This window comes from Gracilinanus agilis, chromosome 3, assembly GCF_016433145.1.
Source record: "Gracilinanus agilis isolate LMUSP501 chromosome 3, AgileGrace, whole genome shotgun sequence".
NCBI lineage: Eukaryota > Metazoa > Chordata > Mammalia > Didelphimorphia > Didelphidae > Gracilinanus > Gracilinanus agilis.
This window is the reverse complement of record NC_058132.1, coordinates 645,233,312-645,246,436: the sequence shown is the minus strand read 5'-3', so window position 1 is coordinate 645,246,436 and position 13,125 is coordinate 645,233,312. Positions and strand designations below refer to the sequence as shown.

Below are 13,125 nucleotides of genomic sequence, written 5' to 3'. Positions count from 1 at the left end.
GGAAGGAAGGGAGGGAGGGAGGAAGGAAGGGAGAGAGGGAGGAAGGGAGGAAGGGAGGAAGGGAGGAAGGGAGGGAGAAAAACTATAGAAAAAAAAAAAAAAACCTAAAAACCAAAACCATGGAGGGAAATCTCTTTTTAGGAACAGGGGAAGCACCATTTTTCCCAAAAAGCTACAACCATTCATGAAAATACCAGCTTATTTGGGGCAACTATCCTTCAGGTTGCCATTGGTTCTACCAAATGCATATTGAGAAACAAAGGGATGTATAACCTTGATTAGAAATCAAAGTCTCACAGCAAAACAAAACGGTTATGCCTGAATGAAGCAGGCCTTTCTGGCTTCGCCTTTCAAAGTGAATTTGAACCCATGCAGTGTTTGATTTTCTTGAGATGGCCACCACATAGGAACCAATATGCCTAATAATTTTCCCATCACCCATTTGGAAAGAAATGCCAGGGAATATTTACATGGAGAAGATTTCCTCTTGCTTGGGGTGCCCCACACAGCCACACATCTACGTACAGGTTAAAGGAAGGACCATGGGCACGAACACTCCACTAGGAGCAGCTGAAAGGAAATGGGCAAGAATTGACCCCTGGGATGCCGAAGGACTCTGGGTGGGTTCTGTCGGTGGCTTTCAGCAGTTCACCAGGATGCCAGGTTTATTATCTCTTCAAGTTCAAAGAAGCAGAGATAGAAACTCATTAATTCTCCAGTAAAGTATCATTACCTCCATCTCACACACCAGAAAAGCCGAGGTAGAGAGGTGCCTGCGGCTTGGGGGGAGGGGATAGCCAACACTAAATTATCTCTAGGGAATATCTAATCTCCAGTCAGACAAACAGGCCGCACCTCTATGGGAGAAGCAAACTGGAAGATAATGACCAGGTAAACCTGCTAAGAAACCAGAAATGGGGTGGGGGAAGGCAAGGGGGAGGCGTTTTTTTGGCAGAATTTGCAACTGTGAGCAAGAGACCATTGGAATTGTGTCAATAAAATGTTCCTGCCAACATCTGGAAAAGCCCACACTAGAACTGCGATGGCCCGAGGGGCTGAACAGGTGACTGCTTGGGTCAAGAAAACTCCAGTTGCTCGGATGAAGAAAGAGACATTGGTTGGGATGACTCAGGCCCTCCTACTCCATCTCTCTATCAAATGCCTTTGTGCTTGGCTGATCAGAGCACAGATGACAACATCCAGACCCAAGCAGCCAGGCGTCTGGCATCTCCAGGGTCCCAAGTCCTCCCGCCTAGGTTGGCATCTTGGGATTCAGTTCCTTAAAAGGAATCTAAAATGTTGGGTCTCAGATCCCAGATATGGAGGTAGAAGAGCTCTTCAAAATCATCGGGCCCAGCCCCCTTCATGTTACAGACGAGGTAAAGAGACCCGAGTGTGGACGCAGCACTAGCAAGTGGGAGGGTCAGGTTTGGAATTCAGAAGCCAATCTAAAATCGTTTCTCTTTGGTTTACAAAGGAAACCTAAGGGTGAGTTTCGGGCCGATTACGATTACGTACAAGGTTTTCGGGGTTTTTCATTTTTAACGCGTTTTTCTTTTCTTTTTCTTTTTTTTTTTTTTACAAAATGGAGTCCTGTTCTTTTTGGGTGGGTAGCCAACCCGCCAAGGAGTACATAAACCAGGGGATCCGAATTCAGGATTTCTTATGAGGGGAAGGACATGAAAGGAGGTTTGGAAATTACAAAAAATACATTTTAATACAAAAATGTAGACTATCGAAGTCAGAAGGTCTGAGTGCCTCATGATTAAAAAAATGAAAACGAACAACAAAAAGCATTATCTAAGTCCTTCTTTGGCTCTTTCCCAAATGGCTGCGTCCTCTTCCTTTCGCTCACACATAGTCCTTTCCACTGGAGGGTGTGGTCTTCGGGTACGGGCGAGGAGTCGGGTAAGAAGTTGTTTTCTTGGGACAGGAACAGCAAAGGAGGGCACCTCCCAGCAGGCACAGGGAAGCTGCGGCCCAGCCTATGAAGAGAGCCTGCCCGAACTCATACCTGAGAGGAAGCAGGGGAGCAGATGAGGAGAAAAGACGGGGTCAGGAGCCACAGAGACAAGAGCAACCAGTTGCCCCCAGAAAACACTGCCCTCCTCTCCCCTCCCAAACCCCAGCTGTCAACATCAGATTGTTAAACCTAGTCCTTGTCCACAATCCCTGGGGAGGAGGAGGAGGGGGCAGGCCGGGCTGCCATTGAGGGCGAGCAAACATCCTCTGTTTAAAGACTTCAGCGGCTTAAGTCATCCCTGTAAACCTTGCCAGGGCAAGGGCCCAAACTTTGAAATGCTTCCCAAGAAATTCCTTCTGGCTATTTGGGTGGGGGGTGGGGGTGGAGCTGTGGTAAGTGTAGAAGCTCTCCCCAGTCAAGAAAGGCTTTGAAGGTCAACTTGAGGCCTATTTTGATCTCACAACCTAACAAAATCTCCGTTTCTGAAGGGCCTTCGGGGACCATCCGGATCAACCCATATCTCAGTATAACCCCCGACAGGTAAACTGTACAGTTTTTGCTTGAAGTCATTCAAAGAGGGGAAGACTCCAAGGCAGGCTCTTCCACTCCTGGACAGCTCGAATTATCAAGGAGCTCTTCCTGCCATCAGATCAAGATTGGCCGCTTCTCAGCGGTCCCCCATCCCTCCTGCTGCTGCCCTTTGGAGCCGAGTGAAAGGAGGGTCGTCTCCCTTCTCTGTGAGAGCCCTTCAGATAGGAGAAGACCCTCTCAGGACCTCCTTCTCGTCTTTCTGCTGAGCATCCCTGCGTCCGTCAATAGACTCTAACATGACGCGAACTAAGGTTGAATTGTTAGGACTGAAGTTTTTTCTCTCGGTGTCACCCTGGAATAAAGCTCGACCGGCCTCCTGGGGGTAATTACTAGTTAACATTTATCTCCCATGGCCGGCTGCTAATAATTAACCACGGAGATGTTGTAAAAGCACATCAAACAATGAACATCAAAGCTCAAGGTGCCAGGATGGCATTGGGACTGTCTGTCTTTATTAATGGGCTCCGAAGAAGACACACAGAAATCATTATCTTTGGAACATGGGCTGGAGAATGGATCGGGTCTTATAGAGCCCATTTTCTGCACTCAGAAAGCTTTTCATCTGGTCCTCCTCACATTGCAGCACAGGCCAGACTACAAAGAAGCAGCCAGAGAGCTCGAGGAAGCCATCAATAATCTCCACGATGAAAATGTGAGGAGGCCCAGCTTTAGCTCCTGTCCACAGAACCCTGAGGGCAACCTTCAGAAAACCATGACCTTGAAGGAAAACATGAATGGCATTACCTAAAATTGACCGGGGTCATGGGATCGTAGAATTCTCGAGCAACTCGATTTCCATACCATGCTGTGGCAACCAGTACTGCCAGGCCTGTGGGAATTCACAAGGAAAGAAATGGTTAATAATGAGGGCAGCCCGGGGGCAGCTGGGTAGCTCAGTGGATGGAGAGCGAAGCCTAGAGACAGGAGGTCCTAGGTTCAAATCTGGCCTCAGCCACTTCCCAGCTGTGTGACCCTGGGCAAGTCACTTGACCCCCATTGCCCACCCTTAAGTCAATACACAGAAGTTAAGGGTTTAAAATAAAAATTAAAAAAACAAACAAACAAACAAAAATAATAAGGGCAGCCTGAAGAAGAACAGATACCCAACAGGCCACTTCCCAAAAGTCTCTATCCTTCATTCTCCTGGTAGTCTCACTGAATGCTGGGAAATCGAGGTATGGAAGTCAAGTTATCCGTCTAAGATCTCTTAAGGAGTCACTGATGAAATTGGCCAAAGTCTCCCCTCCTTGCTATCAGTCGTGTTGTCTAAGACGTTTTAGGAGGACCCTTTGAAAACAGGCTGGGCTAGCCTGCAAAGTCAAGGCATGCTTATATTCCAATGTAAACAATTTGATTTAATTTAATTAATTTAATTTTTAAAATTCCCCTATTCAAATTGGTTCTTCCTGATTGTTTTTCAAATCCGTGCTTATAAATAAATAGCTTTTCCTTATAGTCTCTACAGAAAGAACAAAGACATTTGTGTGTGTGTTTTTTTTTAATCAACATACATTTACTGCCAAAAGTCTTTACCCTCTAGGATGCTAAACCTTAGGGGAGACGAGAGTTTCCAGGAGACAATGCCCTGAATGGATGGATTTCCCAGTGTACTGTGGGGATGAGCCAGAAAGCCCTCTAACTATAATGGCCATGACAACCCGACAAAGAGATTTGGGAGGTTCTCTACCCTCTGGACAGCCTCCGGAGTCCAAAAGGTTCCTTTTTATCTTATCTCACCTGGAAGCGTACATTGACCTGCCTCCCGGGCCACCAGAGCTAAAGCGGGATGCCTCTGCTCGAGCACTTGTCCTCATCTCGTTCCCACCTGAAACTTGGAACCGTTCCGGCCTCAGAGACGTGAGCTTGGAACATGTCTCAACTACCCTCTGACCTTCTCCTGATTTCCACCGGCACCAAAGCACACTGGGGGGTCCGTGTACCCTTCCCAAGGCTTCCCTTTTCGGACTCCCCAACGCCCTTGAAAAAGGTCTCTGCAGTCCCCAACCAGGTTGGGCTACACCGACTACGTCTCTGCCTAAATCCCCACAGATCTGTCTAGCTACTAGGCTGAGCCCCTCCAGACACATAAAGCTAGTGGTCAGATGGCACGGCAAAGAGTCGCAGGACTGAGAGCAGCCATCTTGCTCTCTGTCATCGCCAACAGACTCGGGGTTCAAACACCTCATTTACAGGTCAAATTACAATCTTGGGCCTTCACCTGATCCGTGTACCGTCCTCACGACTTCCCTTTTCTTACCCCCCTCAGTGTGTTGACTTTCTCCATTAGAATGTAAGCTCCTCTCCTTGGGGACGGGGACTGTCTTGCTTATTGGAGTTGAGTCTTTTGTACTTGGCATAGCATCTTACACACAGGAAACTCTTACTGAGGAGAAAGTGAGGCTATTACTAGTGGTAGAGGAAGGGGATCAGTGAGGGCTTCATAGAAAATGGGGGGACAAGGGGCTGCTGGGTAGCTCAGTGGATTGAGAGCCAGGCCTAGAGACGGGAGGTCCTAGGTTCAAATCCGGCCTCAGACGCTTCCCAGCTGTGTGACCCTGGGCAAGTCACTTGACCCCCATTGCCTACCCTTACCGCTCTTCTGCCTTGGAGCCAATACACAGTATTGACTCCAAGATGGAAGGTGAGGGGTTAAAAAAAAAGAAAAGAAAAGAAAATGGTGGGACATTTAAAGGGCAAGTGAACAGAGAAGAGTGCATTCCAAACACAAGGAACAGGATAAGTCAAGGCACAGCTGCCATGAGAGTATAAGATATGTCCTTGGCACAGAAAGCAGTACAGTTTCACTGAATGGGAAGTAGGCTGAGACAGGACCAAAAAAAAGGCAGAGCTGATAGACATAGTGGAGGCCCTAAAACAATGGAGAAAAGAAATTTGAACTTTATCCTTTAGGCAGGAAGGATCCACTGATTATCTTTGAGCTAAGCAGTGATGTAACAAGATCTATGCATCAGGGCAATTTTGTTGGCAATGGGAGGGAGAAGAATGGATTGAGGAAGTGAGAAAACAGGGACAAGAAGCCCACTAGGAGGCTCCTCACAATAGTTCAGGAAAATGGGAATGAGGACCTACTATGAAGGTAAGCTAGAAAGGAAGAAGTAGAGAGGGGGAGGAATACTTAAGATGGTACCTAAAAGAGCTTGGTCAATGACTAGCTCTTTTATCAGTAATAAAGCAGAAAGAAGAGTCAAAAATACAGAGGTTTCAAAAGCTGGCGACTAGTGACTTATGACAATGAAAATGGTCAAGTCAGAAGGAGGACCAGGTTGGGGAGAAAGAGAAGATGCTCAGGACTGGGTCAGGTGAGGTTAAGGGAATGGGGCATACCACAGCAGTACCTACAAGGAGTTAGAAGATTTGGATCTTGAGTTTAGAAAATGGTCCAGGGATAAAAATGTGGATTTGAGGATTATCAGACAGAAGAGGTGTAGTGCAGTGGATAGACAGTTGACCTCTAAGACCAGAATTATTTGATTCAAATTCTCTCTCTGTCACATTGTCTACATGACCCTGGGCAAGTCACTTAACCACTTGGTATGCTAAGTTGTTGATTTGCATTGGTAGAAGGAATGGCCTTACTGGGAACTTTCTATAACCCAGTCACTGTCTAGCCAGCGTTAATCAAAGCCATGGAAGAGAATGAGTGAGGTTGGCAGGGAAGAGAGTGTAGAGAAGGATGAGAAAGGATGAACTCGGGAGTTAGCCCAAGTTAAAGAAAAAGAGTCAGTAAAGAAGGAAGGAAATGTTAGAAATCCAAGAAGAGATCAAGGAGAACACAGTCATTCAGAAGCACAGGTATTAGAGGAGGAGGAAGCAACGGTCCACATAGCAAAAGATGCAGAGTGATCAGAGAGATAGCAAGTGAAAAGAGTACTGACTACTCACTACCTTTGGTGATGATCAGGGAGAGAAAGAAAGATGCCATTAAGCGGGGAGGGCAGAATCCGGATGGTAGACACAGAACAAAGTAGGAAATCAATGGAAGCCAATAAGTTTGGCTGTAAAGGGAAGGATAGGAATGGGATGGGAGCCAGAGGCCACTTGCTGAAGGTTCCCTTCCCTACTCCTCTCTTTGCATCACTCAGATGCCTATACCCCATCTCCTTCTCTACCCCTCCTTCCTGTGAAGTGGTGGTCCTTCTCCTTGCCAAGGAAAATCCTTCTCCATGCACAAGTGATCTCATTGCATCCCCTTTTCTTTAGCAGCTTCCCCCCTTTATCATCTTCACTCTCTCTCATTTACCTATTGGTGCTTTCTCTGACAGCTATAAACATGCCCACATCTCTCCCATTCTTAAAACACTTTCACTTGATGTGGCCATTCCTCCTAGATGATAAAGCCTACATTTCTCCTGACTTTTCTCGGTTAAATTCCTTGAGAAAGCCACGTGTAATCAGTGCTTTCACTTTTTCTCCTGTCCGTTGATTCTCAGCCACACACAATCTGGCTTCTGACTTCATCATTCATTCTCTACAGAGTTCCCAATGTTCTCTTCATCTCCAGCTCCAATGGCTTTTTCTCAGTCATCACCCTTCTAAAAGCTGTTCTGTGTCCTTCAACATGACTGATCACCATTTTCCCCGGGGAATACTCTCTCCTCTCCCGACTATCTTGATATTGCTCTCTTTGGGTTTTTTCCTTCCAGTTTCCTTTGCTGGATATTCATCAACATCACACCCATTAATCCAGGTTTCTCCATTTTTTTTCCCCTCTATGCTCTCTCACTTGGTGATCCTATATATCAAGGGTCGGCAACCTTTTTGGCCGTGAGAGCCATAAACGCCACATTTTTTAAAATGTCATTTCGTGAGAACCGTGCAGTGGTAACAGCGCCTGAAAAAAAATTGACTTTATGGCTCCTGCAGAAAGAGCCAGATCTGGCCCTCAAAAGAGCCAGATATGGCTCGAGAGCCACACGTTGCCGACCCCTGCTATATATACTCAGTGATCATCATCAGAGATGATATTCAGATCTCTATCTATTCCTAATTTCCTTCCTGTGTTCTCTTCTGAATGTTCTGTAGACTTCTTAAACTCATGACCAAAGTGGAACCAGTTTCTCTGATCTTTCCCCAGTTACTTCTGAGAGCCTCACAAGCCAGACTCAACTCTTTCCAGTAGCATCAACAAGTCCATTAAATGGATAGAGAACAGACCACTGATTTTACTGGCATATGAGTAACCTCCTTGTCTATCAAAGTTGTACTTATCCTTCAAGGCCTAGCGCAGTTCTGTCTCCCAGTCAAGTCTTTGGTAAATGTTCCTGCCTTCACTGACCTCTTTCTTATTGACTCCTAGAGATAGCTTGGGGTCAGGAGGGATAGGAATAATAAAAGACTAGAAGGCAGAAGAAATTGGAGATTTAATCCTGCTTCTGCTCTTCATTAACCATTTGACCATGAGCCACTCATTTCAACTCTCGAACTCTCAGTTTCCTCAAGTGTAAAAAGGCAGAGCAACCCTCAGGAAGTTGTTTTGAAGACCAAATGAGTTATCCCAGATAAAACACTCACGAGATGCCAGGATTTCTGCTCTGTCCCACAAAATTTCAAAGACTTGACATGTTCACTATTATTCCTCAGGGGAGAATGTCAGCTTTTTAATCAGACGTAAAGTGCTTAGGGCTGAAAACATGACGGCCCCTGTGGGGGACCTCAAACTGGACAGGCTTTCAAGAAATCCTTCCTTGGGGGCAGCAGGGTAGCTCAGTGGATTGAGAGTCCGGACTGGAGATGGGAGGTCCTGGGTTTGAATCCAGCCTCAGACACTTCCCAGCTGCATGACCCTGGGCAAGTCACTTGACCCCCATTGCCCACCCTGACCACTCTTCCACCAAGGAGCCAATACACAGAAGTTAAGGGTTTAAATTAAAAAAAAAAAAAAAAGAAATCCTTCCTGATCGTAGCTAGCACTTAGTGTTCTAAGGTTTGCAAAGCACTTCAGCAATATTATCTCATGTCATTTTCAGAACCACTCAGAGAGGTAGCTGCCATGAGCATCCCTCCTTCACAGATGAGGAAACTGGGCTACAGAGGTCTTAATTGGTTTGCTGAGGGTCAAACAGCACTTTTTAAGTGTCTTTATCTTGGAATATGGTATGAGGTGTTAGTTAGCGCATACCTACTTTCCGTCACATTATTTTCCAGTTTTCCCAGCAGTTTTTTGTCAAATAACAAGTTCTTCTCCCAATAGCTTAGCTCTTTGAGTTTATCAAACAGTAGGCTACTAACACATTAAGTGTTATGGGCAGGATTCAAACTCAGGGCTTCTTAACTCCAAGCTTAGTATTCTATCTGCTGTGCCAATTAGTTGGCTTCTAAAGCTTATAAAGCTTTGAAGAAAGTCCAGGATTTCAAGCCGTGATGGAGACGGGGAGGGCATTTTAGGCATGTGGCAAATAGCCTGAGGAATGTCAAGTAGCAGACTGAGCAAACCAGACAGATTGCCTGAAATGGGACGTGTGCAAAGGGGAAGAATGAATGTAAACTAAGGCTAGAAAGGTGGAAGCTCATTTTTACCTGCAACAAGGAAGATCATCCCCCCAAAGACAGCCATTCGCATCTTCTGTACTTCATCATCTTCCAGGCACTTCATGCATTTCATGCCCACCGTGGCCACCAAGATGGCGATCAGCCCCAGGATGATCCCGATGACCATCAAGGCTCGGGTAGCCTGAAGGGTACCTGGAAAGAAGCGGCAAAGCCTTCAGAACCTGGTGAAAGGGGAGACGTCAACCTGGGACCCACCGAAAAAGTAATAGAAAGTCCCCCGGGGGCAGCTCTTCATCCCCCCTTCTTCATCACTCCTCTGAGCTGCCCTGAGCTCGGGGATAACAACAAGATACTCTGCCATCCACAAGAAATCATCGTCATGATCAGAACCTCGAATTTAGCCTTGGATTGGCCAACTGCTTTCTGCCAATTAATAGCCTGGTGAGAATCCAATGCAGGGCTCCCAAAGGGCCATGACTAAGAACAATGGCCGATGTTCATAAAGCGCTTCAAGGCTTCCAATGCCAAATAAATATCATTTATCCCTCAGGGGACGAGGGGGTGGGTGGAAATAAGCTCTCCTAGCTAGCTGTTTAGGTTGAATGATGCAATGGTAGGAGTGCCACCTTTGGAATCAGGGACACCCAGGTTCAAACTCTGACTCTGACACTGCCCTCGTGATGTTGGCCAACTCACCAAACGTCTCCAAGCCTCGGTTTCTTCATCTGTAAAATGAGGATAATAATGGCACCTACCACATCAAGTTTCTGTGAGGATCAAATGAGCTAATATAGAAAACCTATTATTAGATTTACTTTGAAATGGAGTGGCTTTTTCTTTTAAATACAGGCTCAGAGCCTCCATCTTAAAAGCACCTTTAAGAGAAAAAGCCACAGACCCAAACCATGGCCTCCATACAGTTCCCAGTGGGCAGTGGCCCTGGGCTGCATTCACTTCCAGTCATCCCGTCTGTGATTGAGGAACGATGTTTGCTCGGGTTGCTAAGTGATGCCTGTCACGCATGTCGAGTGAGGCCAACCTTTTGGAAACTCTGCTTAATTTACATCGTGAAGGCTAAAGGGATCTCACAGTCAGGGAGGCCTGGATAGGGGCTAAAAATCACTGATTGGCAAAGGCTGCCTCTGCCGGAAGAATAGGCATCGGTGTCATCCTTGTCTGAAGGCCAAGAAGGAGTTCCACCGCCTCAGTTACTGACTTTGCAAAAAGGCCGCCCCTCACTGATCCGCCCTAGAAAGTTAAAGGGAAAGCCTTGAGCACCAAAGGAGGGAGGATGAGTCACCCTCACGCGGGGGCTACTCCCAATTCCTGCCCTTTAGTCCCTCATCTGGATAGTTGGGATGCTGGGATGGCACCACTAGACCTGGCACAGAGGCGACGGACTAGGAACATTCCTACTCGGCCTCTTTTAGCTCAGAATTCTAATTACTTTTGTTGATGAGTGAGATCGAGCTCACAGAACCTTGGGATAGCTATACGAGGGGCCGAAGGCCATGGGACAGCTTCCTCCTCCTCTTCTTTAGCCTTGGGAACTTCTGGTTCATATTATAAGAAACAGAGTTGGGTCTAGGATGGAGTACCTAAGACTGACTCCATAGCTGTACTAGGGGAGGTTGTTTCCTCCGTGGGGAAATTGTAAGTCTTCGTATCTCCACCCCTTGTCCTCCACAGTACAGGAAACTGCCCCCAGCCCCTTCAATGGCCACAGCTTAGGCATTCTTGTCCTCTATAACACAATTCCAGTATTCTTCCCTCTTCCTCTCTATTCCTACTTTTTCCCTCCCCCCCACCCAATCTGCTGAGCCCAGAACTCCAAATTACAAGTCTGGTAATGGTTCAAATTCTGTTTTTCTTCTTCTTGTGAAAGTCTCTTTCTATTAACAAGAATTTATTTTGTCTACCTCCCACCCCCTCCCTATGTAAAAGACAAAACAAAATTATAATGAAATGCCCCATTTCATAGAGACAGAGAAAGAGACAGTCAGAGAAAAAGACAGAGAGAGACAAAGGACAAAGAGAGACAGAGACAGAGAGAGACAGAGACAAAGAGAGAGAGACAAAGAAAAAGAGACAGAGACAGAGAGAGAGAAACAGAGAAACAGAGGGACAGAGAGAGACAGAGAAAAAGAGACAGAGAGAGAGACAGAGAGGGAGACAAAGAAAAAGAGACAGAGACAGAGAGATAGAGAGAGCGAGAGCGAGAGCGAGAGCGAGAGCGCGAGAGAGAGAGACAGAGAGAGAGAGAGAGAGAGAGAGAGAGAGAGAGAGAGAGGGGGATAGAGAGCTTCTTTTCTAAGACATTGTTTCCAAAGTCAATACAAGTGATACAGTGATGTTGTGGTGTATCACCATCCACACCTTTCCAGCAAGGCCAAGGGTGCTTTGCTGTCCTGCATTGTGAAATACTTTTGAAACCTGGCTAATTATTTGTGTTGACCCAGTAGGAAACCCACCATACAAGTTTCAGTCCCATGTCTTGGTTCGAGTCCTGGTAAAGCAGACTTTGGTTCAGCAGCATGGGCTTGGCTGCTGTTGCTTTTCCTGCTATCATCTTTCCAGAGTGCGTTCCATGAAATCCAACCACGCCAACATTTCCAGATTGAGGCAAGGAGAGGAAAGTACCCAGAATGCCACCTGAGAGTCAGCAGCCTCCCCCCATGTGGCTGGAATGCCACCTTAGGGTTGGAAAACGTGACCGGTGCTAGCTACCAATCCGAGGTACCCAGCAAGGTGCACTTTTCCACCAGATCTAAAGGAAAGGCTGCATCATTAGGGAAAATCCAAAATTCAAGTGGCAGAACCTGGAGACCATTGATAGATACCGACTTGGATTTCTGTTGTTGTTGTTTCCAGTTCAACATCTATGTCTGATCTACGAAGGAAGGCAGGCACCTGGCATGTTCGTGTCAGGGCTGTAGTCCATCCAGACAAGGACTATAATTCTGGACAGAGTCAGTGAAGACCTATGAATTCCAGGAGGCCCCTCTCTCTGCCTCCCCACAGCTCAGTGTTACCATCAATTGTCATCTCCTTCTGCTACCCTGAAGACCCAAGCCCCAAAGTATGAGCATGGCAGAAAAGTCGCTCTGGGATACGGACTGGTTTGCTTCCTCCCCAGCCCCCAGAATTCCCAGTAATGTGAAAGCCAACTTTTACAAGCACAGAAAGCTAAAATGTTCTAGAGCCCCAGCGAAATCTTATAGGATGGTGTCGTGTCTATTTGCTAATTACCATTAGCGGCACACAGAATCCTGGGAGGCCAATGGGATGAGGAAGCACATTCCACTGGAGTATTACTAACTTTCTTCCTACCCACAGGCTACTTCCTTGATATTTTCTAACCAAAGGGTGGCTTCTCCAATGGAAGGAAGCTCAGAAACAATCCATTCCTTCCAGTGGCCTCTAGAGGCAAATACATTTCATAGGAAATGTGGCATTGAGAAGACAGTTCAAATCCAACACGTAACAACTCCAAATAGGCCAGGTCCAGAATTCAAATCGGCCCTCAACTGGGGAAGAAAAAGGTAGCAGAGTCAAAAGACCTGAGTTCAAATCCAGACTTAGATGCTTCCCAGCTGGATGAGCCTGGACAAGTCACTTCATCAATGCCAACCTCAGTTTCCTCATCTATAAAATAAGGACAAGAGCAGCACCTCCCTCCAAGGGTTGTTGTAAGGATGAAATGTGCTAATAAATGTAAAGTACAGTGCCTGTTGTATAGTAAACACTATAGAATTGTTAGTTATTATTATTATATATTATATATATCATATATAGTTATTATTATTATAATAATAATAATAAACACGGAGCTTATAATCTACTCTCTTTGTAAGGTACTTTCAAACATGTTATTCCTCCAATACGTGCGGGGCCATCTTATCCCTCTGTTCTTAGAATATAAGCCTCTAGAAGGCCGGGACGGCTTCATTCTTCTGTTTTCTCTCCAGCCCCTAGTAAGTGATTATCTTAGTGTTGGTCAATCGGCCGGAGAGGGTAAACAGCCTGAGCCTCAGTCTGGAGGTGAAAAAACAGGCCTAGAG

The 13,125-nt window shown here is 46.2% G+C and overlaps 1 protein-coding gene across 1 annotated transcript in view; it reads right to left on the bottom strand.

Annotated features, from left to right (window-relative positions):
* Positions 1 to 1,428: 1,428 nt before the first annotated feature.
* The window catches only part of CLDN1 (claudin 1), a 26,966-nt gene continuing 15,269 nt past the window's right edge, over positions 1,429 to 13,125 (bottom strand). Inside the window, exons 2-5 of the mRNA XM_044669508.1 lie at positions 9,320 to 9,418; positions 9,092 to 9,256; positions 3,299 to 3,383; positions 1,429 to 2,014 (exon numbers count right to left, since the gene is read on the bottom strand). Coding sequence (XP_044525443.1) covers positions 1,852 to 2,014; positions 3,299 to 3,383; positions 9,092 to 9,256; positions 9,320 to 9,418 — 512 coding nt within the window. The 3' untranslated portion in view covers positions 1,429 to 1,851. The remainder of the gene's footprint in view (positions 2,015 to 3,298; positions 3,384 to 9,091; positions 9,257 to 9,319; positions 9,419 to 13,125) is intronic.